Raw genomic sequence first — 24,765 nt, 5'->3', positions numbered from 1 at the left:
TGCTGTGATGAATAGTGACTGCGACTCTTCTCAGAGTAGGGCTCTGGTAGTGTGGGGGCCTAGGATGTGTGAGACTCTTAGGTTCAATTCCTGGCACTGCAAAAAAAAAAAAAAAAGTAAACGTTTCCTTTAGATTTTATTGAGATTTTTAGAAACCATTTATGGTATCTGTTATAATGCATTCTAAATAAATACTGTATTTTAGATTGCTGCAGCAAAACCAACTCCACCAAAAAGCCAAGTAACATTAACAAAGGAATTTCCCGTGTCATCTGGATCTCAGCATCGGAAAAAAGAAGCCGATAGTGTTTATGGAGAATGGGTTCCTGTGGAGAAAGATGGTGAAGAAAACAAGGATGACGATAATGTTTTCAGCAGCAGTTTGCCCTCAGAGGTAAGTAGTAGGAATATATGTGTTTGTTTTTATGTCTAATCTCCCATTTTATTGTTACTTTATATCTGATTTGGATTCTGTTTCACTCTTAGGGCCGGGTTAAACGGCAGGGCCGGGTTAAACGACAGATGAAACAACCCGCAGCTTCTCATTTGACAGTAACTCGATGCAATTCACTTTGTGGAACGAAGCCACAAAGTGAAAAGCATCGAATTGCAGAGAAAAGTGTTATCACATCCCTACCCAACATTGGGCCCTCCATGCACTTGTGGGAAGGGAGCCCAAGGTACAACTATTTAGCTTCCCGTTTTGCTTCTAGGCTCTATAGCTCTAGATTTTGGTGGTAGCAAGTATGTTGGGTGGAGGCATTCAGGGGAGAGAAGGCAGATCCTCAGGTTCAACACAAGAACTGGATTGAAAAAGTCATTGTAGGTTGATGTGAACATCGTGGGTACATAGCCCATTGCCCTTAAGTGATGGTTTCTTAATATTTCTCTGGGTTTTCAGATAGCCTTTGATTTCAATAATATTCCCTTCCTTGTGCTACCTTAGCCCTTTTGAATTCTTGTGTTTAACCTAGTGTTCAGCCTTGGTTCTCCATTCCCTACTCTTTCCCCTCTTTGCTACTATTAAAAGTTGGAGGAGTGAAATTTATACATTGAAATTTCTCAAGGCAATAGTTGTATCTTGTCAAAATGACGCAGTAACAATGCCAAATGTCAAAACAACCCCATTAAAATGCCGCCTGATTAAGTAATGTGCTGCTAAGTACAGTGCACATGAGAACAGCAAAACTGTATATATATGTAAATATATATATATCTGTATCTTTGTATGTATCTCTGTATCTGTATCTTTGCTGTGTCTTTTAATAAACAGTTTACTTTTATTTAACTTGTTGTGCAAAATCACGCTTGGGGATCTGGGAGGGTGGAGACTTGACTAGGGGAGGTGGGAGTTAGAGACTAACAGTCGTCACCTTGCCCTTGGTTTCCAAAGCCTTGACGTTCGTCCAAAGATTGGACTTAGATACCTGATGCCCTTATGGACTCCTTTTTCTTGCAGTTCTGGGATATGTAGGTCTGAGAGACCTCGTCTCTTCACTTGAGGTTCCCTACATTGGCCATAAACATTTTCCAGTAGACACTTCCAATTCTACAAATAAATCTTGTTTATAAAGTCAAAGTAAATAGAACTCAAATCAGAAACTTTTTCATGTAGTACTTTTTCCCAGAGATATTCACAGGCGACATTTTCACTGTGTTTTTTTGACCTGCGGCATTTTGAATGGGAACAGTTCTAAACAGTAATGCTGATGAACGTAACTGGCTAGTGTAGTTAACTTATTTACAGTTAAAGGTGATGGTCTGTAGTCACACAGAGTTCAACAACTGAAGTAAATCAAAACATCATCAGTGAGGAGAAGGGTATCTGGTTTGGACTTAAGTTGAAACAAGTTTAGTGCTCATTTACTAATCTCCAAACTGGGCGGGCTACTGCCACATCTTAGGAGGGAAAGCTAACTGACATCTGCAGCTAATTTAATCTTTTTGTAGTAGCTGAATATAAACCAGGTGAGGGTTGTACAAAATTAGATGTCATATTATATAATATATATATATATTATATATATATACACATACATACATACACACATACACTTTTAGTAATTTATTTCAGATTATTATTTTAAACAGTTGGGAAGAACAGCCAGAGAGAATCTCCATTGTAGCAAAGACTTAAACATTTTGTAGAAATCTGACATTTTCTTGAGAAAATGATGATAAATTTTAGCTTCTGTTGAGTCATGGGGAAAGTGCTTAGTGCATGTTGATTATGCTCTTTGAATGAGAAAGTTTATTGAAATTTATGACTGCCATTTTCAGTCTCAACATTGGAAGTGATGCTCTAGCCTTGTCTCCCATCAAAGGTTAGAGTCTAATTAAGGGGGCAGTGTTGAGGAGAGGACAGAATCACTGAGACCGAAGGAAGGCTCTGCCAGTGGAGCAGGTGAATAAATCATGATGTCTGTGGGAAGGGGATGCAGTGTGAGAGCGGAGCTACTTATACAAAGATCTAGGTGCAGAGGTAGAAGGTCATTTCCGGTGCAATGAAAAGAATTCCAAACTTTAGGAAGGGACAGGACTGCTTTGCTTTCATTTATCTATTTCTGTAGCAATGTTAAAGACACCTAAGAAAAGCTGACAATAGATAATACTCAACTTGTTACTTACTTACCATCTAAGTTTCCTTTATTTGTAGAGCTGGTGTTCTTTCTACCAGAGGAGCACTAACCTGATTTCAGTAGGGTTCCAAATGTTTTGTTTTTTTTTTTTAAATTTTAAGAGTAATGCAAAATTTTTTTCTAAGTGGCAAGGTAATATTTTTTAAAATCAGTCTTTTTTGTTTTAATAAGTATAATTGAAGTTTACGGATCTTCAGTCTTGACCACAAAACATTTTAGCAAAGATGACAGAATTTTATCTTCACAAGGGCTGAATTATCCTTGTTATTCCTACTCCCACACTGTCTTGCACGTGAGTGTGCTGACATGCACGAAACTGCATAAATCCATGTGTATGGAAAACAACTCATCAAGATGGTGTTCCCCTCTGCCATAGCATCGTCTTCCTCCCAGAAACCAGCCAGCTTCATCCTCAAAAGGAGTGACTACAGAATTTTCACGATATTTGTGTGAATCTGATTTATAAACAAAGAAAGTTGGAAAACTCATGTTAGAAAAGCAGTCACCAAGGACAGTTCTTTAATAAGGTCAGCAAAGGCTTACTGTAGATTAGAGGTAGGACACATGCACAAGTGGTGTGATGAGCGTAGTCGCTGCTAATGCATTTGTCTCAAGCAGTGTGTTAGGTTTGTATTAGATCCTGTCTACATCCTTGTAGCTAAGATTCTCTTGAAATTGGAAACTAAGTTTATCAAAGCTCATTTTTTGGAAAAGGATGAAAATTGTAACTAGGCTTAGTTAAAGCATAGTTCTTGAATTATAACATTGCTAGACGTGAATTCAGCCTTGTTACTTACTCCTTTTTCACTAGACCTTTATAGGCTGGTGACCCCGAATTTCTCTGAAGCACTTAACTTAGAAGGAGAAAAATATTAATTAATTCCCTTATAACTCAATTATGGTATAGAATTTTGTATAATAAAAATAATATTCATAATTCATATAAAAAAGTGACTTAGGGATGCTGTATGTTGATGTGCCTCTCCTTTTTGGAGTTTACTGTTATTTCATATGAACTGATGCATTTTTATCATTTTTGTTAAGTACTGTAAATGTTTTTAGGCTGGATGTTTTTCTTTAGCTGTTATTAGAGTTTGCTGCATGCCTTTTGAGATAACCTGCAGTCACCTGTGTAGAAAATAATCCAATTTAGCCCTGCGCACTCACCTGAAGCTCTTTCCTATCAGTCACTGAATTTCTGTGAAATTTTTAAGTTTTTGTTGTTGTTTATAGAAACTGCTTGGCTTCCCAGAGGGAGAGTGAGTGAACTTTAATGTCTGTGTGTGATTGTGGTGGTGACCTCATGTCCAGACTGAAGGGCAGCTGCAGTCTGCTCTAGATAAGGAGTTAAAGAAATGTGAGAATTGTAATTCAGGACACTATATAGATTTTCTTTATTTTAGGCAAAGAAATTCAGCATTTCTGCTCTAGTACCCAGAGCAGTGGCCACAGTTACTTATAGAAGAAATGACATGTTAATTTGACAGTAGCTTTACAGACTTTACAAATATCTCTTTTTAGTTTGTAGAGGGAAACCTGGAACCTTTCTCATATTTCTTATTTTTGAACAACATTAAAGACTGGTTAAGAATATAAAACATTTTTTTAATGTAGCAGTCACTAGGCACTAAAGTTCCCAAATTCCAAGTGCTAACTGTGTGTGTGTTGTTTTCTTAAGACAGGCTTTCTCTACAGAGCTCTGGCTTGCCTGAACTCTCTCATGTAGACCAGGCTGGCCTTGAACCTAGATCCATGTGCCTCTGCCTCCTAAGTGCTGGAAATAAAACTGCGTACCACTGTGCTCAGCTAGCTGTTGTAGTTTATGTGTTTTAATGAGACTGTGTAACATTTTATCAAATACTTGACTATTAATGCTTTGGGGACTGCAGTTTAGTTAGTGCTTTACGTCTTAGCATATAATATGAATTACCTTGAAAAGCTGGATAAAACTCTTGTAGATGTTAAACCCCCTCCCTTCTTTTGTGAAACTAGAGATGAAACTCATAGTTCTGTACATGCTAGGCAAGTGCTCTACAGCTGGGCTATATTCCCAACCCAAGGTAATCTAGATTGTCTCAATTTTTGATGTATTTCAACATAAAAATAGGAAATAAGTGAATTTTTTTAATATAAACTTAATGATTTGCTAAGCCTTTGAAAAAATAAATGCAGTTGATTAGGAAATAGTTGTCACTTATTTAAACATCAAGGTTGGTATATTAAACATGCCTTTTATAATGAGATATAAATTTAATATGAAGTATTTAATATGAAATAATACTGAGGCTTAAAGGAGTTTCTTTTGGGCTCTAAAAGGAGTATTTTAGTTATTTCTCAATCAAGTTTACAAGAAAAATGTAAGGTAAACAGGCCAGTAAAGGACAAATTCATAGGTAAATTTTTTTGTTTTACTTAGATTTAGTTAGAGCTCAGTGTATTTTATGGCTATAAAGCTGGAACTTTATGTTGGATATTGAAAGGTTCTGATTGGAATGAGTAGACATTTTCCCCAGTGTCTTTCAAGATACTATGACTTAGCACCCATCACTTAGGTTTGCAAATTGCTCTGAAACCAAAGTAAGTTTATGAAGACTAATGCAATGGCATGTGTCTCATTTGGTTGTTTGGTGGGTCTGCACAGACAAAAATATCTACAAGATAATTCTACTTGACAGTTCAGGTAACTTTACATCTAAGGTAGGCCTAAGAAATAATAAATTTTGGTCTGAAATAACTATATTCACATTGAAAGACTCAGGAATTACCTGGAACAGATTTGAGTCCCAGGAATTAACTCACAGTAAATGAGTATAGTATTTTGTTGTGACTTTACATAGGTTGTCTTCATTTTTGTAGACCTTAAAACTAAATATTAAGCATGGATAATACTGTTAACTAAGCAAGAGCTTTCATTTACAACAGTCTAATGGACATCAATTATGTTTGTTTGTTTGTTTGTTTATTTATTTATTTATTTTCATTTTCATTTTAAGCCAGAAAAGTATACTTTGTTAGTGAAAGGAGTCTTAGACAATTTCAGTCAAGATAACTTAGAATGAATGATACGTAAGCAAATTTGAAGTTGGGAAAAGGATACCTGGTCCTTACTTTGGTATATAGATTTACTTTTGTAAGAATTATACACAGTACACAGTGAGATTATTGCTAGCTTCTATTTTTTTTAAAGCTGCTTCACTGACTTTCATTTGCAGTATCCATGCAGTACCTATGTATGTGAAAACAGTAAGCCCTTGTATTAAACACATTATAAAAAATTATCATGTGAAATTACTGGAAAAATAATAGCATGTTAAATGATATTGAAAGAGAATATTGAGTTCATAAAACTCAATTTGTTTTCATCATAAAGTGGGTAAGCCCTTAAATCTGTCACCTGCTTAGCACAGGAAGCTATGCTTTCATTGTATATAAGAGATCTGTGATGGTGGTGACCTACCTAACCATTCAACTATGCCCCATGAGCCTTAGCCTAAGTTTTCAAAGGTAGATGACAAGATTTTGGGGGAAGACTTAAACACTTTTAAAAATCAATGTTATTTCTAGATTATGGTAATAAATGTATGTACTTCAAAATAACTACATACTGACTAGAAGTTTTTAAGCTCCTGGGTTCTTAGGATCAAAGCATATCCATTCCTGTCTGTGCTCCCGGGAACCCTGCTATGAGTAGAGTTATATTGACTGTAGTGGTGTTCTGCTGCTTATCCACGGACTGAAGTTACACTAATAATCAACTAGAATAAGATGAACTGATAGAGAATATCATAATAGTTTAACATTTATAACCATTTTAAAAACCTACGAGGCCAGCCTGGTCTACAAGAGCTAGTTCCAGGACAGGCTCCAAAGCCACAGAGAAACCCTATCTCGAACCCCCACCCTCCCCCCAAAAAAAACAAACAAGTAAAAAACTGATACCATTTAAGTGGCTTGTTAGTAAAGGCTACCGATAATGGGTTCATAATGAAACTCAATGGTTCTAGTTTGATATTATAGAAAACATGCTGATGAAATCAGAATTTAGACTGAGTTCTGCCTCTGAATACTACTTGACAACTAACTTACCTTAATTGTCTTCTATTTTCCAGGAGTGTCCTCTTTGCCTTTTGAATCTTCTCATTTTCCAAGAATCTTAATATATAGACTATGGTTTATTTTTTTACATGTAGCATCTAAAGACATAGAAGCACCCAAGAGAATTAGGGGACTGTGGTAATTTTGGATAATTATCTATGTTTTCTTTCTTAGCCTGTGGACATCTCAACAGCAATGAGTGAACGGGCACTTGCTCAGAAGAGACTCAGTGAGAATGCTTTTGACCTTGAAGCCATGAGTATGTTAAATCGAGCTCAAGAACGGGTATGTGACTTTTTTAATGTTTCAATGAGAATTTCACTATCTAGATATCCGACTCATTACAACAGTAGTTGTGAGAAACCATTACTGTTTTCAGGTGTGTGTTACTGGACTCAATCTACATATGCTGTTTTATATTTGATACTCATTATACTTTGTTCTGTCTTAATTGCTGACTTATTTTAAATAAAAATGACTTAGACCTAATTAGACTAAGAAAATATTTATTGCATACCATGGCAAGAACTATTTGAGAACAAAATAGAAAATAAATCCCTCAAGAGATTACAGTCTGATATGCACATAAGTGCCCAGAACAACTCCATGAGGTATTACTATTACTCTCCTTGTTTCAGCTAAGCAAACTGAGCTAAACAGTAGTCAGCTGATACCCACAACTTGTAAGTAGAAGTGGGGTTCATTACCCAAATAATAATGAATCAGAGTCTACTTTGCACAGGAAGGAAATAGCTTTTCATTTTATGCTAAATCTATATGGGAACAGTTTAGGTAGGAAGTAAGTAACATTGCTGGTAATACAGGTATGCGTTAAATGCAACACGAAAGATACCTGATTCTGCAGCATAGTAGGTGTTGGTGAGCGATGTGCTCTACTTTTTCTGCTTTTGAGCCTTTTCTGTACTATGCCATGGGTAGATAATAGTTATTATCTCGCAGGATTCGCAAAAGATTTAGATGATCATGGCAATTATTTGGATGCATTTGTATGATACGTCAAATGACAAAGGCAGAGATCTTTGGCCATAAGAACTACAGTTTTCATCTCGAACCTCATACCTTCTTTTGCATTAATAGATTTCAATGAATGCTGTAAAACTTACTTGAACTTTAAATATATTATTATTATTTGGCTACTTTAGGAACCAAACCATTTTTCCTAAGTGAATTAAACTACCAGTTTGGCGCTTTCATCAGATTAGTACTTTTACTTAATGAAGATGGTGGCTTCTTTTTCTTCAGATTGATGCCTGGGCTCAGTTGAACTCTATCCCTGGGCAGTTCACAGGAAGTACAGGAGTGCAAGTCCTAACACAGGAACAGCTGGCCAATACTGGTGCCCAAGCCTGGATTAAAAAGGTACACGGACTATCAAAAAATAAGAAGCTGAGTTTTTTGTTGTTGTTTTTTTTGATAATCATACCTTAAAAATGGAGAGGCACGTGACTAACCTAAGTTCCTGAGTAAGTTTACTATGTGTATATGCTCCAGGATGGACACTGAAGATGGGCTGAAATCCTGACACAATGCCAAATGCACACATATGGCTCGAGAGCCACTCACTTTATATCTGGAGGTGGTTGTTTTTCATGACTTTGCAGTTGGTTTTAGTGGGGGTGGTTCTACTTAACTGTTTTGAATGCTAACTGTACCAGGTGCTGTTCAGAATCCTCCGCAGTTCCTGTTGGACTACTAACCTAATCATTTCAGAGCAGTGTGCTCAAACATTTTCATCACGGGATACTTTATTACAGGTTTAGTTTTGGTGGATCACTACCCCCAAGAGCCCTTTGCCACCCTAATACTCCATTCCTCTATCCTTGTCCTCTCATTAGTGCCTGCACCCGCTTATAAATACCTTTGCTCCTACCTTCCTGTTATGACTTCTAGCCCCAGGTCCCTATATGGTGGTCAACTATTAGATCTAATTAAGTGGTTGGGAGGCCCTAATTAATACTGCATGTGGTAAACTTGCCATGGGACTGAAAGGTGGGAGGAGGATGGCTGTGGAATGTGGGGTGGGCAGTTGTGAAGGGGGGTAAGAGGGTGGGTTGGGCTGGAGATAACTATCTGTGGACCACCATTTAGGTCCTGGTGGCCTCTGGTGATCCACAGACTCAATTTGAGACCCACTGACTTCATGAAAAAACAGGATATGTAAGACCTAAAATCAAGGGAGAGGACGGACATCTCATGCTACGAAGATGTAGGTGCACCTGATCTCAGATTCCTGCAATGAGATTTGTCAACGCTACCTACGGCTACCTCATTGTTGGGGGAGTCTTAGGTGGTTAAAAGGGGGTATTCTGAAAAAATGACGCTTGGTGACGGGCTGTGGTTTGGTTGGATGGGTGATGAGAAATTTGTTTCAGGAGTACTGGCAACAGCAGTGCTGAAACTGGGAGGCTGCGTGGTCTCTTGGATTGGGAAGGTTTCTTTGTCCTGCTGTACTCCTGACTCCTTGTGTGATCGTGGGCAAGTAATTCCTTGGAATTTTTGTCTCCCAAGTGTCAAGTGGTGGGAGACAGGTTCTTATCAATGTTTCCAACAAATGGGTACCTTATTACTTGTAGAATTGGATGAGCTGAAGTTTTTAAAAAAGAAAATTTTGGTTGCTTTGGACATTTAATATCATAACAGTTTTATAATTAGCATTCCCTGTGGTTTTATTAACTAATTATTAATTAATATAAGGTATTACACATCTTCATTGTGCTTGCATTTCCCCTATTAAGAAAGTTGCACGCATATATATACCTAGGCATTGGTTTTGGGGGAAAAAGGGATAATCTAGCAATATTTTTAATGATTAGATGAATTTTATATACTAATACTTCATATAAATTATAGAAGTTGATAGTTGAAAAGTAAATTTCATTTTAGTGGGGAGGAATTGTTTACTTTTTTTTTGACATTGGGCTTTAAAACCGGGGCCCTCAGTTTTAGGTAGTAACTAAGCAAGCTTTCGAAAGTCACACGTTCAGTCATGCTTTATTTATTTGGTCCTGAAGCTCAGTGTTTGGTATTTGTGAGTATTTATGCTTGTAATAGTTCATGTGCATTGCCAGGTAGAAGCTTCTGGAAGGTTTTCCATTGTGAAATGTGCTGCTCTCTGTGTATGTGTAAAGAGCAGATAAACATAAGTGAATTTCCAAGGTGAGTTTGCACTTAAGTGGCTCCCTAACTCCGTCTCACAAATAGATTTGTGCTGTTTTTCAGCTTGTAAGTAGTTATTGTTTACTAGAACCTTGAAAATGATTTAGCTTTACATTTTATATAGGATATAATCTGGGAAGCAAATTCTTACATTATAGAAGGAATCAAGGATCACAGGAAAATGATCGTATTGTGAATTACTGGGCAGAGTGTCTGTTGGATGGGAACTGGAGGAGCATTATTTTATTAAAACAGGCAGTGCGTTTACGAGTCATGAGCAACTAAAATTTCATTGGCATTTTTCAAACGTTCTTTCTACACCCATTAATTGTGTTTAGGAAATGTTGAAATGGCCATTTGGCTTTTCTTGGCCCAGCACTGTCACGTATTAAAAACCATAGGGAATACCAACTAATACCCTGTGTTCTTTATTTTGTTTTAGAATACTTTTAGATTGAGAGAAATATTTCATTTATATTCTCATTTATCAGAAAGACATTTAAAACTTCATTAATTTTAAGGGACCTTTATGTACTCAAATTATTTGGGTTTTAATTTCATAATAATGTTGGTTATTGTGGTCTCATTAGACCAAGACAGCTTTTTACACTGGGTAAAGAGGCAGGTGCTAATATAATATCAAACAGAAGTGGAAAACTGGGCTACGTGGGGATTTATATTGTACTCTGTCTGTACAGTTGCCCTTTTTTTTAGGAGTGTTACCTGGAAAAGAGGGGAGATGAACCTGAAGTAAGTATAGTCATTCTAGGTGTGTAGCATCAAGGCAGTGGAAACCCAAGCATCAGCTAACTTTTCTCTTTATACATCCACAATGCATGGCCTGCACCAAATAAGGAACTGAACCAGGGGTATGTTTTTACCTCCACAGCTGCCTCCTTCCATCAGAGCACCTTGTTGAACTTAATGTCTAGTCACATGTCCTTGGCATATTTTCTCCCCAACATTTAATTATAAAGCTGGGAAACAAAGCTTATATATTTTACTGCAGTGTAAAAAATATAACTTTTAAGTATCAGCTTACTTGGTAGAAGGAAAAAGAATGCATTCCTGCTTGCTGAGCTACCAAACATTTGACTCTGTAATGACTTAGTATATATTTGGCAGAGAACATTAATGTAAAATGTTATAATAATCTGAAATAAAACGTTTAGAGATGCTTCAATTAAAAAGGAAAAAACCCCACATAGATCAGCAACAGAATTCATTGCTGATAGAATGTGCATTGACACCTATTTCAAGAGGCACTGGCCATTTCTCAGCTGGAAGATCCAAGACTGCTGACCTTGCTAATGCACATAGTTGTGCAGCTCAGGACATTAAGTGGTTTGCTGCTTTGATGGAAATTATGGTTCAGTGGGTTGGATACGAGAGAGATGATTGTTCACAGAATAACCTGTGAACTTTCACCCCTCTGTATGGAAACTTGTTTCAGGGCCAAATCCTTGTAGCTGTCTTCTTGCCCCGGTCAGTGCCAGCCGTACTATTCACAACACTGCTGCTACCGAGGCCTAGGTATGTAAACATTTAAGGAGTTTTTTAAGTCTCTTAACATCAAGCCAGGTTTTAGAAGAATTCAGATTTGGTATACTCAGGGTATCTGATGTGCTTATAACTTACTACATGTAAATTTATTCCGTTTATAGGGATTTTCTAAGTAAAAATTTGATACTTGCTTTATAGTAGAATGGGGAAGAAAACTGGATGACAACTGTATGCTTCTTCAGTGTCCAAACTATTTTAAAATAATTTCTAGGCTTTATTCATAAACTAGGTATACCTGAGATAATATTATTGACTGTTTTAACATTGCCTTCTTTTTATTTTACAAGCTAAGAAGAGATACCAGTGAACCTAAATAGTGGACGAAAACAGGAGTGCTCTTTTTGTTGTTGTTTTTTTTTTGGAGGGGGGCACCGAGGGGCAACTGTTAAAATTGCCATTTGACTTTCAAGTGTTGGTAATTATTACTAGAACATAAGCTACAGAATGTACTAAGCATAGTAGAGTTTTAATGCTACTGATCTAGAAGTAAAGGAAGATTTAACGTTGTAGTTCAGTTCTAACTGTAAAATGGGGGCCTTTTCCCTTTTTTTCTTTGAATAGGATCAGTTTTTAAGAGCAGCCCCAGTAACTGGAGGAATGGGTGCTGTCTTGATGAGAAAAATGGGCTGGAGAGAAGGAGAAGGGTTAGGAAAGAACAAAGAAGGAAATAAGGAACCCATCCTCGTTGATTTTAAGACAGACCGGAAAGGTAAGTTCTTTTGAAATATTTTGAGTCCCATTTTCTTTTGTTTTTATCTTATTTTGGTCCTAGTGACCATGGACTGGAGACAAATAATGAACAGCTCTTTGCTAGAGAAACCTTTAACACATTTTTCACACATAGCAGTTTCTTTCTGTTGATGAAGATACTATTTTGATAACTTGCATTGTGGTAGTTATTATGAAAATCTGTGTGCATTTTGAATATTTAAATTTAATAAAATTTTTCTTTTGCTCTTAATGGAGATAACCAGGTACGCTTGCCAGGTTTTTTGGGTTGGTTGTTTCCTTTTTATTCTTGCTACATTTATTTATTGTGCAGACATGACTGGCAAGCACCCTTGTTGTGGAAACATCCTCTTGGTCCATTATTTGGTTGTCTATTTTATTTTTTTAAAATGATTTATATATAGGGGTCTGCTTTTTCTACGTGTATGTTTTTGTAACATATACCGGTGTCCATTAAGCCCAGAAGAGGGCATTGGATCCTGGGACTAAAATTAGAGATGGTTGTGAGCTGCAGGGATGCATGGAAGACCAGTGCTCTCAACTGTTGAACCATCTCTGTCTTTTGAGACAGTCTGTATTTCTGCCTGTCTCTGCTGGGTCTTGAGTGGCCTTGAACTTGCAGTGATCTTCTTGCCTCCTCTCCTGAGAGCTAGAATTACAGGCCTGTGTCACCACGGTCCTTGGTTCATTTGTTTGCTTTATTTCTAAGGTGTGATATTTTTTTCTTAGACACTTTAGTTTCTTAATTACTTGAGTTTCTACTTGATTTTTAAAGCTTAGTATTTGTGTTGTGGGTGAAATTACAGATGAGCTGCAGTCAGCAGTATAGTTCTTCATTACCTCGGAATTACTATTTCTGTTAGCTGTTTTAGAAATATGCACACAGTAACTAAAGTTAACAGCTAGCTAGTGGCATTGAATGTTGGTTGGTAGCTCATATTCCAGTCGGTTTTGTATAATTCTAGGGAGTATCCACATTGAAATTATTCAACATAATGTGTGAACTTTTAGACAGAGGAAGATTTATATTCCAACAATAGAGTGGCTGAAAAGTTTGCTTTTTAAAGACAAAAAGTGGGAAATTGCACTGCTTGGTATGTAGGGAGGGGCTTGCATTTGTTAAAGATGCAGGGTCTCATTTTTGGGACACTTCCTTTTTCACTGTGTGTACCTTTGTTTTGCAGGGACCATACTTTTAACTTCAACCTGTTTTAAAAGATGAATTTGTAAAGTTACTTGCAGTTAGTGGTTTCCACTTTTTAAACTTGTAGGAAAAAAGATGCTGGCAGTGAAATGGCCCTTCTCTGAGTGTGCTTGTGTGCACTTCCATGGAGGTTAGAGATCAATATCCCATGGTAGATGTCTGGCACCATCCACCTTGACTTTGGAAACAGGGTCTCACTTGCCTGGAGCCCACCAGATGGTATGCAGGATGGCAGAAAGCCCTAGGGACCCACCCAAGTGCGGAGATTACAAGTGTGTTCCAACACAGCTGGCTTTTCAGAATTTGTTGATGGGGTTTAGACTCAGATCTCTGTGACAGTGCTTTGTGACCAAGCTAAAGTCCATTTTGATATAAATCTACTGAGTATTTTATTTGAAGGCATGAGTATTTTGATTTTAGTAGGAGGAGGTATTTTTTCCATCTATTATAATTTAAAAATACTAATCTTGTAAATTTTGGCTTCCTTTTTATAGGTCTTGTTGCAGTAGGAGAGAGAGCACAGAAGAGGTCTGGGAACTTCTCTGCTGCAATGAAAGACTTATCAGGTGAGAACAAAACCCTTACTCATACCATGAAATCATAAGTTGTTGCAAAGTTGGTGGATATATTTATAATACTTGTTTTTCTCTCTACAGGCAAACATCCTGTGTCTGCCTTGATGGAAATCTGTAATAAAAGAAGGTGGCAACCACCTGAATTTCTATTGGTCCATGATAGTGGCCCAGATCATCGCAAACATTTTCTCTTTAGGGTAAATATGAACTTATATACTAATTATCAGTATTAGAGGGCTAAGGGATAGGTGTGGTACATACAACCAGTGTTAATGTACTGTGGGCGGGTTACAGATGTGCATATATGTGGGAAGAGTGGGTTTTTTAACTTGGAGGGGTACTTTAATGTATAATTAAGAATTAGAAAATTAAATGGGGGGTATAGGCAAAATCTGGTTAACATTTGATATTTTCTAGGGGAATGGGGGGGGGTAATAAGTACTTTTGAAATGATGCGGAGACCTGCACTTATTTTGCAGCTTCCTTTTTAAAATCATTTACTGCTTCTGGGCTGAGATTAATTTTAATTTGGGGTTTATAATTTGTAAATTATTTTTAGAATTTAGTGAAAAAGTACAAAGCTAATAGATATTAAAGTTTGATGCTGTTCTTATTGTATGTTTTTCTTGAATAGGTATTGAGAAATGGAAGCCCTTACCAGCCCAATTGTATGTTTTTCTTGAATAGGTATTGATTAATGGAAGCGCTTACCAGCCCAGCTTTGCCAGCCCTAATAAGAAGCATGCTAAAGCCACAGCAGCTACTGTGGTTCTTCAAGCAATGGGCCTTGTACCAAAGGACCTCATGGCTAATGCCACTTGCTTCAGGAGTGCCTCACGTAGATAGATTGAGGTTTTATATTAATCATTTCAGATAATTTTACTCTGCATCACAATGTATTTCCTCCTCAATGTTGTAAATATTTCACAATTTAAGACATTGTGTAAAAAGCAATCTGTACAAACATCTCCAGGCTTTGGTTTTTGTACCATGGAAATTGTATTTAACCATACAGGGTTTTGGTATGTTTATATTGTTTACCTTAGTGATGTATTTGTTTAAGTGGCTAACATCAAAACAATTGTTTGAAGGCATCAGTAATATTCAGTGTGGAATGTTAAATAACGCTTTTATACTGTATTTTGTACTATGATGTAACTCCCCTTCCTTATGGCTAGGCTACTGTAACACTTGCCTGTAATCAGTGAAGGGCTGTGCACCTTGTACTATTTCACAATGGGTTCTGCTGGACAGATACTGGGCCAGTGTTATTAAAGTAATGAAGCAAGATCTGTTCCACAGGGCTAATGCCACCATCCCCCCCTTAAATTTTTTGTAGAGGTTATGAAAAGAAAGTGATCTGTTGTGTCACATGATCAGCACTAAGTCCTGCATTCCCATTAAAGCCACTTGGATCATTAGAAGGGAGTAAATGGAAGTCCAACTAGAATTTTACTTCAGAGGCCAAGTACATATTTAGTATGGCTTGAGTTGTGATATAGTTTTACTTTGATGTGCATTTTGAATTTCAGCTACACCTAGATAGACGTAAATAAAAATGCTGTAACCAACTTATCTAATAAAAATTGGCAATCAGCCACTATTTTGTTGAATATGAGAAAGTTTAAGTTGATGTTAATTTTTTAGGGTCTGATAGAATATTCATGTGTATTACAGTGGTATTCATATGCTATGTCTCTAAACTTTATTTTCAAAAGCTTAAGGCCCAAATACAACCTTCTCTGGAATAAATGTGGTGTCTTATTTTCTGGCTTTATGGAACACATATAACTAAGTACTATTATTTGTTACCCAATACTTGTGACTTCTATGCACGTTTATTTGAAATGCTGAATTTTACACACACATGCAAACACACAGACTACCTGTAAGCACAATGAGTACCACCCAACACTTCTGTCTGACTCGACAGAAGAACAAGTGTGAGTGCACACTGGGGGAGTCATTAATGACAAGGCTGCAGCTGTGTCTACATTTCCCAAGTCACCAAAGAACCCACTACTAGTCTAAGGCATAGTAGATGCTTTTGGGACCATTAGTCTCAATGGAATAAGTGCTGTATATATATAAGTATATATGTGTGTACACACACACACACACATATATATATATATATACATACATACATACAGGTAATCTCAATTCCTCATCTGTAATGAAACACTTTTACAATCAAGTTATTTGAGGTTTAAGGAAACAGCTTGCATCTCCTGAACTGAAAATGTATGAAAATAACAAAAGCAAAATGTTGATTTTAAACCTAAAACTAATGCATTTAATAATAAAAGTTCATATAAAAAGTCAATGTTTAAAGACATTTCAGTATTTTAAAACATAGTCTTCCAAAATGAACTTTAAAGAGCCAGAGACCTAAGAATCATCAATTTCCTTCCTTGCTAGGAAGCTTTTCCTCAGTTTCCCTTTAGGCTTACTTTGGTGTTCAGGATCTCCAATTAAAAATGTAGTCATTCATTTCCACATTCCTTAAGGATGACTTCCCCAGTAGTGGTATTTGACTGAGCTGCTGCAGGGTTTTGGGGTGCAGCCCACAGTTAGCAAGGTTCTTAGGAGCGTCTTTCTGCAGAAATACAAGTACACATCCATAAACACATTAGTTCTTCAACACTGAGCTTTTACTAATCACCATACAAACTGGTGAGTAAAAGTCACTTAATCATGGTTAAAAGACCTTCAAATGTGACAGGTACCAGGTCCATTAAGGAGTGTTGTTAAAGTCCAAAGATGGTTAAAATTCAAAGGAGATCAGTTAAGTAGGATGGGGAGACAGAGTTGGGGTATCCAGAACCCACAGAAATGCTGGGCAGACATGGTGGTGCACCTGTAACTCTAACCTCTGAAGATGGAACTTGAAGGAAGCTAGCTATTGAGACTAGGCATGTCAGTGAATTTTGGTTTTGAAAAGGCCCTGCCTTAATAAGGGAGAAAAGAAATATAGCTTGAGCCAACAGTTCCAGGTTCCAGGTGTTTACGAGCAGTCCCCACTGCTGTGCCTAAAGCACATACAAAACTGCACATACATGCACATACATGAAAAACAGGGAAAAGATAGCTCTAGTAAATTGCATTCCCATAAACTACAAAGAAATCAGGCATTACTAAACCAGTTGTGAGGGCAGTAAGTACTTTTTAGGTTTGGCAAGTTTTAGGATTGCCGGATTTCACAAATTTTATGATGTACATGTGGATATTCCTTAATTCATAATTTGCTTTCTAACTTGATACAAATCTGAACTATCATAAGTGGCATTTCTCCCAGCAAGAGGACACAAGCTACAATTGAGACTACTTACTCTAGGCGGTTCCTTCTCCAGTGGCAGGCAGGCATTGAATGCAGCAGTTGGCTCATGTGCATACATTCCAGCAGAAAATGACCCTCTCTGTGAAGATCTGAGTAGCATGATCACAGAGTGCAGAGCATGAGGCATAATGGGACCTGTGATCTCCAAACTAAACTTGTCTCTGTACCCAGAAAGATCTTGTGTCTTTACATTAATGCTTCGTGCCTTCAGAAAATTGAAAGAAAAAGGCAATTAGGATCATTTCCCAATCTGTTCCTTAGCTGAAGATGTGGCCAGTGCATTTTTATTCAGGGTTTCTTCTGATAGGAAACAGGAACTACTTTTGTTTCCTGAGATGGCTACATAATACTTAACATGTTGCTTCACTTTCCCTGTTTTTGAGATCTGTAACTACTTTTGGGCATGTGATTGCATTGGTACATACATAAAACGGGATTAGACGACTTAAATGACAAATGAAGGGAACACCAAAATGTTACCAATTATAATTTATCCAGTACGGGGGCGGGGGGAGGGAGAAAACCAAAATTCAGCGAGCACAGTGGTTTAGGCCTGTAATTCTGGCACTTGGTAGCAGAGGGTCAGAACTCAGGGTCACCCTCTGCTACAGTGAGTGTGAGGCTAGACTGGATTATGTCATATGATAAAGTCATAGGATAGATGCAAATAAAGGAGATCTGCTTAATCCATGTTTTCATGTATACATATAAAATACACATATTCTGAGAGAGGGTCTCAGGTAGCCTAGGTGATCATCCTTCCACCACACGAGCTCTTAAATAACATTTATTTCTAATGGGGAAAGCAAAAAGCTAAACTGCTGGGAATGTAGGTCAGCATATGCCCCCAACCCTGGCTCAGTCTTAGTACTGAAAAAACAAAGTGCAAAGCATACTAGAACAATTTAAAAAATTCCCAAGTATAAATTTTAGGCAGGGTGTGTGTGTCTCACTATGTAGCCCTGGCTTTTCCCGAACTCACTGAGATCTGCTTGCCTCTGCCTCTCAAGTGCTGGGATTAAAGGTGTGGCCACCACATTGTGCCTGGTACCTGTGGGGGTAAGTGGGCATCAGACCCCTTGGAACTAGACTTACTGATGGCTGTGAGCCATGGTCATGTTGGTGCTGGGAACTCAAGTTGGGTCTTCTGCAAAAGCAGCAAATGCTCTTAAATACTGAGCCATCTATCTCCCTAGTCCCTAGGATTACTTTTTCAAAATTGGGAATTTGAGCTAGGCATAGTGGCGCATGCCTTCAGTCCCAGGACTCAGGAGACAGAGTGGTCTATGGAGGCAGTTCCAGGGCAGTCAGGGCGACATAGGAATGAAACCCTGTACTAAGAACCGCTTGCAGGCAAAGGACACCCGCGCTTACCTTAAGCATTTGCATTGAAGCCCCTCGGAAGGCCACTGGGGATAAAAGGGTTGGAGGGAGGCCTGCCTGTGCACCGGAGGTAGCAACTAAGCTCTTGCAGTTGATCAAAAAGTTGAGCAACGTGAAAGTGCTGAGTCCTTTCACCAGTACAACAGACTCAGGCCTGTGGTCCATTTGTACTTCATTTTTTTCTCTAAGTCTGAAAACGACAATCAAGGAAAGAGCAAAAAAACCAAAAAGACAAAAAAATACACGAAAAAAAACAACAAAAATCCCACATCAAGCTGCCTTGATTCCATGTTTGAGGCTCCCGTCTCATCTCACAAGTCTGAATGAAATGCTGACCATTTGAATATGGTAGATAGAAGCCAACAAAAACTTTGCACATGACCAACGTGGACTGTCTTTACTTAAATCAGTGGTAAGCCATTAACTCGGTAACATCAGAAAGGATACAGCTTGACAGAGATCATGTCTGGCTTTTTAATTTGATCTTGCACACCTATCTCTTCCAGCCAAGAAAAGCTTTCCTCTTCATCTTCATCGCTGGCCACTGGCTCCCTAGGAGACTGCTGGTTAGAAGCATATATTTACAGAATGGGCGCTTTGACAGCTCCCTCAGAAATTGGGGACTGTGGAAAGCCTACATAAGCACATACTCTTCAGACTCCAGGTTTGCTTCTCGTCCTTTCTTCTTGCGACCACTTTCTTCTAGCAAAGGCAGAGAGAATTCAACACCTGCGTCGGGAAAGTTAAGCGCAACTCAGTTTTCTTCAATCCACCCACGAGTGTCCTACTGCTGGGGACACAGATGTGGCTCTCTATTAAACAGGACTCCTCTTTATCCTTCCCTCCCTTTCCTGATCCATAATGGATGGGCTAACCCAGTTTTAAAATTATTAAAGAGGAAGGTTAATTGGAAATGTCAGAGAATGGAGAGCGGGTGAGATGGTTTCGTGGGTGGAGTTCACTGTCTAGCACTCACATGGTGTGACTCTTATGAGCTGTCCTAACCTCCACATGTGTGCCACAGTATGTGTGTACCCACAGAAACACATATGCACACAAAATAAATACATGTAAAAATGTTTAAAAAAGCAAAATCAATTCAATAAGACAATGACTCTGGGGACCTATTATGTGCATTACTTCAGAGATCAGAAAAAGCAGCACAATTGACTTCCAGTTACATTTAAGAGTCAGCTTTACCAATAGGACAGAAAAGAAAAACTCTGAAAAAAATGAACTATATCTCTTAAAATAATATTGATAACCAGAGTTTGTAAAGGACAAAAAGTGTTTTTTTGTTTTTTAAAAACCTCTTCTGTGTCCGGGTGCTTATGACTGTGTACCTATTGTGTGTCTGGTGCCTAGAGGCCAGAGGGCACTGGACCTCCTGGAACTGAAATTCAAACCCAGAGCCTAGCTCTCTCTCCAGCCCCCAAAGTTCAGCATTTGGGTCAAGAGGGACCCCAACTTTAAATCTAAACGGTTACCTTCACTTTTCATGGCTTCTCTTAGCCCTCTGGTTGTAGGAGAGATGAGCGCCGTGATGGCGTCACTTCCTGCTAATCCCGCAGCCCGGAACAGGACAGTAAACTGATAGGTGCAGACGTAGAAAAAGGGGCAGAGCTTCGTCTTCAGCAGATTATACAAAGAAGTGAAGCTCACAGACCTATAAAGCAAAATAAGGCTTTTACGTGTTAAAACATTTTAAACTTAATTCTGACAAGTAGATAAAAACCCAACATAAATTTTCTGAGTACTGAATGGAGCTTCTGCAGCTGCGTGAGACTTGTTTGAGGACTGCAACCGGCATGGGCGCGGGTGCTGCTGCTGACTCTCAGAACTGTGTGGGTGGGTGGAGCACAGGTTCATTCGAGCAAAACTCCTAACTGCCTGCAGACTCCTAGCTACTTCTGATGGAAAAAGCATCAACAGACAGGGAGTAGCACTGAAGGCTTAGACCTGTCTATCTACTTATCCGATACAGACGTTAGACATTTTGACAGGGGTAAAGCTGGGGAAAAAAGCAGTACGCCCTGGTCATTAACAGCTCCTGATAAAAGTCCAGAAGCATACAGAGCCACTAGTCATACTAGAGAATCCTGCTACTGCACATCACCTCTGGAATGCACACTTCCGGTCTTACCAGTCACTCATTAGAGTTTGCTGCAGAGTTTCATCATTTGACCATGGACTGGGCTTTCCAGACATCTTCTTATCAGCTCCAATTCGAGGGAAAAGTGGCAGCCATGAAAAGGCAGGGTGAAGCCAGTAGACAAGGCTTTGCTGGAAGGCACAACGGAGCTCAGTGGAGAGCTTGGGATCCTAGATTCCAGTGCAGAGAGTAGGCATTGTTACTCATCAGAAAAATAAAAGTTCATGAGAGACACTGATATATCATTCAATCTAATTTTAAAAGATTAGCTGGGAGTAGTGTCTAAACACCATTAATAGGTGTTCAGGCAGATCTCTGTGAGGCCAGCCTGGTCTACAGTGAGCCCCAGAAAAGCCAGGGCTATGTGGAGACCTTGTCTTAAACACCCCCTCCCCACAAAAAATATTTTTATTTTTGGTTTTTCGAGACAAGTGTTTCTCTGTGTAACAGCTCTGGTTGTCCCGGAACTCACTCTGCAGACCAGGCTGGCCTTGAACTCAGAGATCCGCCTGCCTCTGCCGCCTATGATTTTTATTTTTAACTGTATGTGTGCCTGCAGTTTGAACACAGGCTCTCTGGAAAGTATATTCCCTTAACCACTGAGCCATCTTTTCAGCCCAGTCTAAGAATTTTTAATGCTTTTTATGGGGAAGCATTAGCAACTGTCATGGAGGTTAAAATGTAGTCTATCTTTGCTTTCTGGACAGATGCATATCCGCACAGATGGGGCATCCTGTCTCTGCCTTTCCTGAGGCATTCAGATGATGGGACAAGGGGCGTGTGAACAGAAAGCAGTGTGGATTTTAAGGATAGCTCCTTCTACACTTAGCCTGAAACACCAACATAGACTAATGCGCTCAGAGGTTAAAAGAACCCGACACCCATACGACAAGTTGGGATTTTTCTGTGAATGCCTTTAACCGTAGCACTGAGGACAGTAGAGACAGGAGCACTTGGGCTTGATGGTCATCAGGCTAGCTAAAAAATTTGAGTTCCAGACTCATAGAAACCTGCCCCAAAGAGAGAAGAAGACACAGGACTATCGCCTTTGGCCTTTGTGCAGATATCTGCCTGAGTGATCATGCACTCACACTCCTTCCCACCCGGGCTACTTCACTTCAGACTTTACCTCTACACTCTGGGGTAGAGTGACTTCTGTGGCCCGACAATGCTGGACAAGACCTTGGGCTTCTTCCTGTGCTTTCAAATGATCTGCCCAGGAAAAGGGTTGAGAAGAGGTGAAAAGGAGTCGGGTTTTAATACTCCAGTCCGCAGGTAACTCAGCACCTTCTGAAGAAGTCGTATCTGATTCAGAGAATGGTACATGTTGACTCTTAGAAGACAATGAACACAAAAATTAGAATTTCCAGAAAATTCTCTTAATACAAAGATCCTAGTTATTCTACTCTTGATCACTAAATATCAAAATTTAGGGATGGTCTAACATTAAAAATATATTCCACCTGTGAACTCTGAAAGGAAGTAAACCAAGCTACTAAGAGAGGACCCCGGCCAGGGAGATGACTCCCCGGTAATGGCGCCTGCCACAGTCTGAGCATCTGAGCTGGAAGGAGATCACATCTCACCAGGTAAACAAGAAGCTGGGGAGGAGGGGTCACATCTCGCTTTTTAGTTTTACAGTTCTATCTTGTACTACAGACACGAAGGAGAAATGTTCCAGGATTTAACAAGTATGAATCACAGTGACTAGGACCAAGGGTTAAGCAACCTTGGTAGAGCTAAAAAGGGTTTAAAAAACATCTCCTGAAGTATTAAAAAAAAAAAAAAAAAAAAGAAGGAAGGAAGGAAGAAAAGCACAGACAACCCGCTGTTCAAGTCCATATGCTCCACATGCTAAGGATCCCCTCAGGGAGCAGCCTAATAAAACACCCTACCAGGGGGGTTGTCTCTGGAAGGCTGTGTGAAAGCCGGAATGGATTCTGTGAGCTCTTTCAGCCTGTTCCCATCAGGACAGACTATAACACGTGGGAGCCACCAATGGAGCGCAGACTCTTGCTCAACATGTAGGACGTACTGGGTTTGATCCTCGCACAAAGCAGGCTTTGGCCACCACAGCCCATACTTATTATCACAACACTAGTATGGAAACGATCTCTCCAATTTCTGTTTTTGATTTGGAACCAGAGTCTCCTGTGTTCCAGGCCTCAACTGTCTGTGTAGCTGAGCATGATCTCAAACTTTTGACAGTCTTGCTTTCACTGCCATCCTGTCCCACATTTATGTGAGGCAGGGGCTCCAACCCTGAGAGGTTCCTGCATGCTGGGCAAGCATTTTGCAGACCAAGGTATAGTCTCAGACTTCAGGTTTGTTACTGAAACTAAGTTTCCAAGCAAAATGCCATTGAGAAGTGTGTTTCCTAGAACAGACACTTCAATCATATTTAAGAAGTAGTACCTGGGCTAGGTCATCAAGATGGCTCGGCAGGTAGAGGCACTTGCTCTGAGCTCAACCCAGGTACCCCGTGCAGAGGAAGGGCTGCCCTCCAAACACACAACTGCGGCACACACAACAAACGCAGCTTTTTTAAAAAGTACCTGGGACAGTTCGGTGACAGTTCTTTCATGAGACGCTTCCTCCCACGGCAAATTATTTTCTCCATTAGAATCTAAAAGCTGAGGTTAAAAAAATAAGCTGTCTTTAAAATTTAAGCGATGAGGGAACTTGCTTTACAAACAGAAGGCCTCACCGGGCACCCCAGTCTCTGAGAGTGGGGACTCAAATCCATATACTACCAACGTTTTTTTTTTTTTTTTCCAAGTCAGGGGGAAGGGACAGACCGACATATTTAATAACCGATAATTCATTAATCTTAGACCAAAAGAGATCAACGCTTGTAAATTCTGACCCGATTCATCCGCAACAGTCCTCCATGTCCACATTTATTAGTGCTCGAGAAAAAGGAGGACCTGAAGAAAGGTAAGAAGGCAGATTCTTGTGCCTGCCCATGCGAGCTGCCTTGCAGGATGGTGTTCTGAGGACTTTTCGAGCTATCTTCCCGTGTGGCTTCCAGGGCAGCCCCCGCCCCCTCCTCCCCCCAGGACACCGGGCTGCGGCAGCTGTTCGCGCCCATTCCCACCCCAGACCACCGGCTGCCCGGCGCGGAGACTCACCGAGCCCGGAGCTCCCTGCGGACCCCGAGACGGCTGCTCGCGAGCCTCGTCGGCGACCCGCGGCCGGTTGTCCAGGCGGGCGAAAGGGTTCCTGCGGGCGACGGTCGCGGCGCCGCCTCTCCCGCCCGAGCTCGGGAAGGAGCGCAGGGGCAGCCCGGCCGCCAGCGCCGCGCGGCGAGGCGTGGGCTCCGGAAGTGCAGAAGGCACGGCGGCACCGTGGTTCCGAGACCTTTTCCGGCGGAGCCGCAAAATCTCCGGCGGCCTCTTGAAGCTGGGCGAGTAGCCGGGAACGGACACGGCCATGGCGCAGCGCGGAGTCCCCGCAGCCCTGCCGGCGCTTCCCGCGCGCCCCAGCCCCGCCCCGGCCCCGCGCTGCTCGCGGACTGGATGGCCCCAAGGCCCCGCCCCGCCGCGGGCCCGCCCCGTTGGAGCATGCGCGCTCGGCCGCCCCCTCCGCCCAACTGATTTGTCGGTGGCCGCTTCCGGCCGGGAGCGCACCCCCAGCAGTTCTGCCGCGAGGCGGGGTGGAGCCGGGAAAACGTCACCAGCGCGCATCACCCCGGAGGGCACGGAAAGGGGTCCCACTGCTTTAGTCTGCAGCGAGGACGGCGAAAGCCCAGGCTACGGAGCCCGAGTGCAATCAAACAGCACACTTGAACTGTGGTGATGGGCAGCGCCTCTCCGAGAGACGCGGCAGTGTCAATCTGAGAGAGGCGGTGAGGGCCGAGGCCTTGCTGCACCCCACTGCTCTGAGCACCCACAGAGCTTCAAGCTAGA

General features: G+C 40.3%; 2 protein-coding genes across 13 annotated transcripts in view; one reads left to right on the top strand and one right to left on the bottom strand.

Annotated features, from left to right (window-relative positions):
• Son (SON DNA and RNA binding protein) overlaps window positions 1–15,734 on the top strand; it is a 32,566-nt gene extending 16,832 nt beyond the window's left edge. The window contains exons 7-13 of one of the 10 annotated variants that reach the window (XM_038346471.1): window positions 206–394; window positions 6,909–7,019; window positions 7,998–8,114; window positions 12,036–12,183; window positions 13,902–13,973; window positions 14,064–14,179; window positions 14,670–15,734. In XM_038346471.1, coding sequence (XP_038202399.1) covers window positions 206–394; window positions 6,909–7,019; window positions 7,998–8,114; window positions 12,036–12,183; window positions 13,902–13,973; window positions 14,064–14,179; window positions 14,670–14,828 — 912 coding nt within the window. In that variant the 3' untranslated portion in view covers window positions 14,829–15,734. Of the gene's footprint in view, window positions 1–205; window positions 395–486; window positions 1,284–6,908; window positions 7,020–7,997; window positions 8,115–8,410; window positions 12,184–13,901; window positions 13,974–14,063; window positions 14,180–14,616 lie in introns of those variants that run through there. The other 9 variants (XM_038346472.1, XR_005287232.1, XR_005287231.1 and 6 more) reach the window with 9 other exon arrangements.
• On the bottom strand, window positions 2,722–24,343 carry Donson (DNA replication fork stabilization factor DONSON). Of its 3 annotated transcripts, XR_005287233.2 has the most exons (12): window positions 23,989–24,343; window positions 23,413–23,490; window positions 21,987–22,190; window positions 20,849–21,027; window positions 20,193–20,371; window positions 19,356–19,434; window positions 19,153–19,257; window positions 18,697–18,895; window positions 17,315–17,527; window positions 16,436–16,581; window positions 6,726–6,832; window positions 2,725–3,094 (listed from the first exon to the last, which is right to left on the bottom strand). XR_005287233.2 is itself a non-coding variant. In XM_038346485.1 (11 exons), the coding sequence occupies exons 1-10, from the start codon at window positions 24,289–24,291 to the stop codon at window positions 16,444–16,446; spliced, it is 1,677 nt and encodes a 558-aa protein (XP_038202413.1). In that variant the 5' UTR covers window positions 24,292–24,343; the 3' UTR covers window positions 2,722–6,832; window positions 16,436–16,443. The 3 variants fall into 3 exon arrangements, 2 of the variants coding, with proteins under 2 accessions (XP_038202413.1, XP_038202412.1); XM_038346485.1 differs by having other exon boundaries at window positions 2,722–6,832; XM_038346484.2 differs by lacking the exons at window positions 2,725–3,094; window positions 6,726–6,832 and having other exon boundaries at window positions 16,252–16,581.
• Window positions 24,344–24,765: the final 422 nt, after the last annotated feature.

This window comes from Arvicola amphibius, chromosome 10, assembly GCF_903992535.2.
Source record: "Arvicola amphibius chromosome 10, mArvAmp1.2, whole genome shotgun sequence".
Classification (NCBI taxonomy): Eukaryota; Metazoa; Chordata; class Mammalia; order Rodentia; family Cricetidae; genus Arvicola; species Arvicola amphibius.
Note: the sequence above shows the minus strand (reverse complement) of the source record. Positions and strands in the feature narration are given on the sequence as shown.

What these genes read in the sequence shown, in the direction of transcription:
- Donson (XM_038346485.1), bottom strand. Translation starts at nt 24,291, where the DNA reads ATGGCCGTGTCCGTTCCCGGCTACTCGCCCAGCTTCAAGAGGCCGCCG. An exon ending in CAAACTCTAATGAGTGACTG is followed by an intron (nt 20,372 to 20,848) that starts GTAAGACCGGAA and finishes TTTGCTTTATAG; the next exon opens with GTCTGTGAGCTTCACTTCTT. An exon ending in AGAAGCCATGAAAAGTGAAG is followed by an intron (nt 19,435 to 20,192) that starts GTAACCGTTTAG and finishes TTCCCGACGCAG; the next exon opens with GTGTTGAATTCTCTCTGCCT.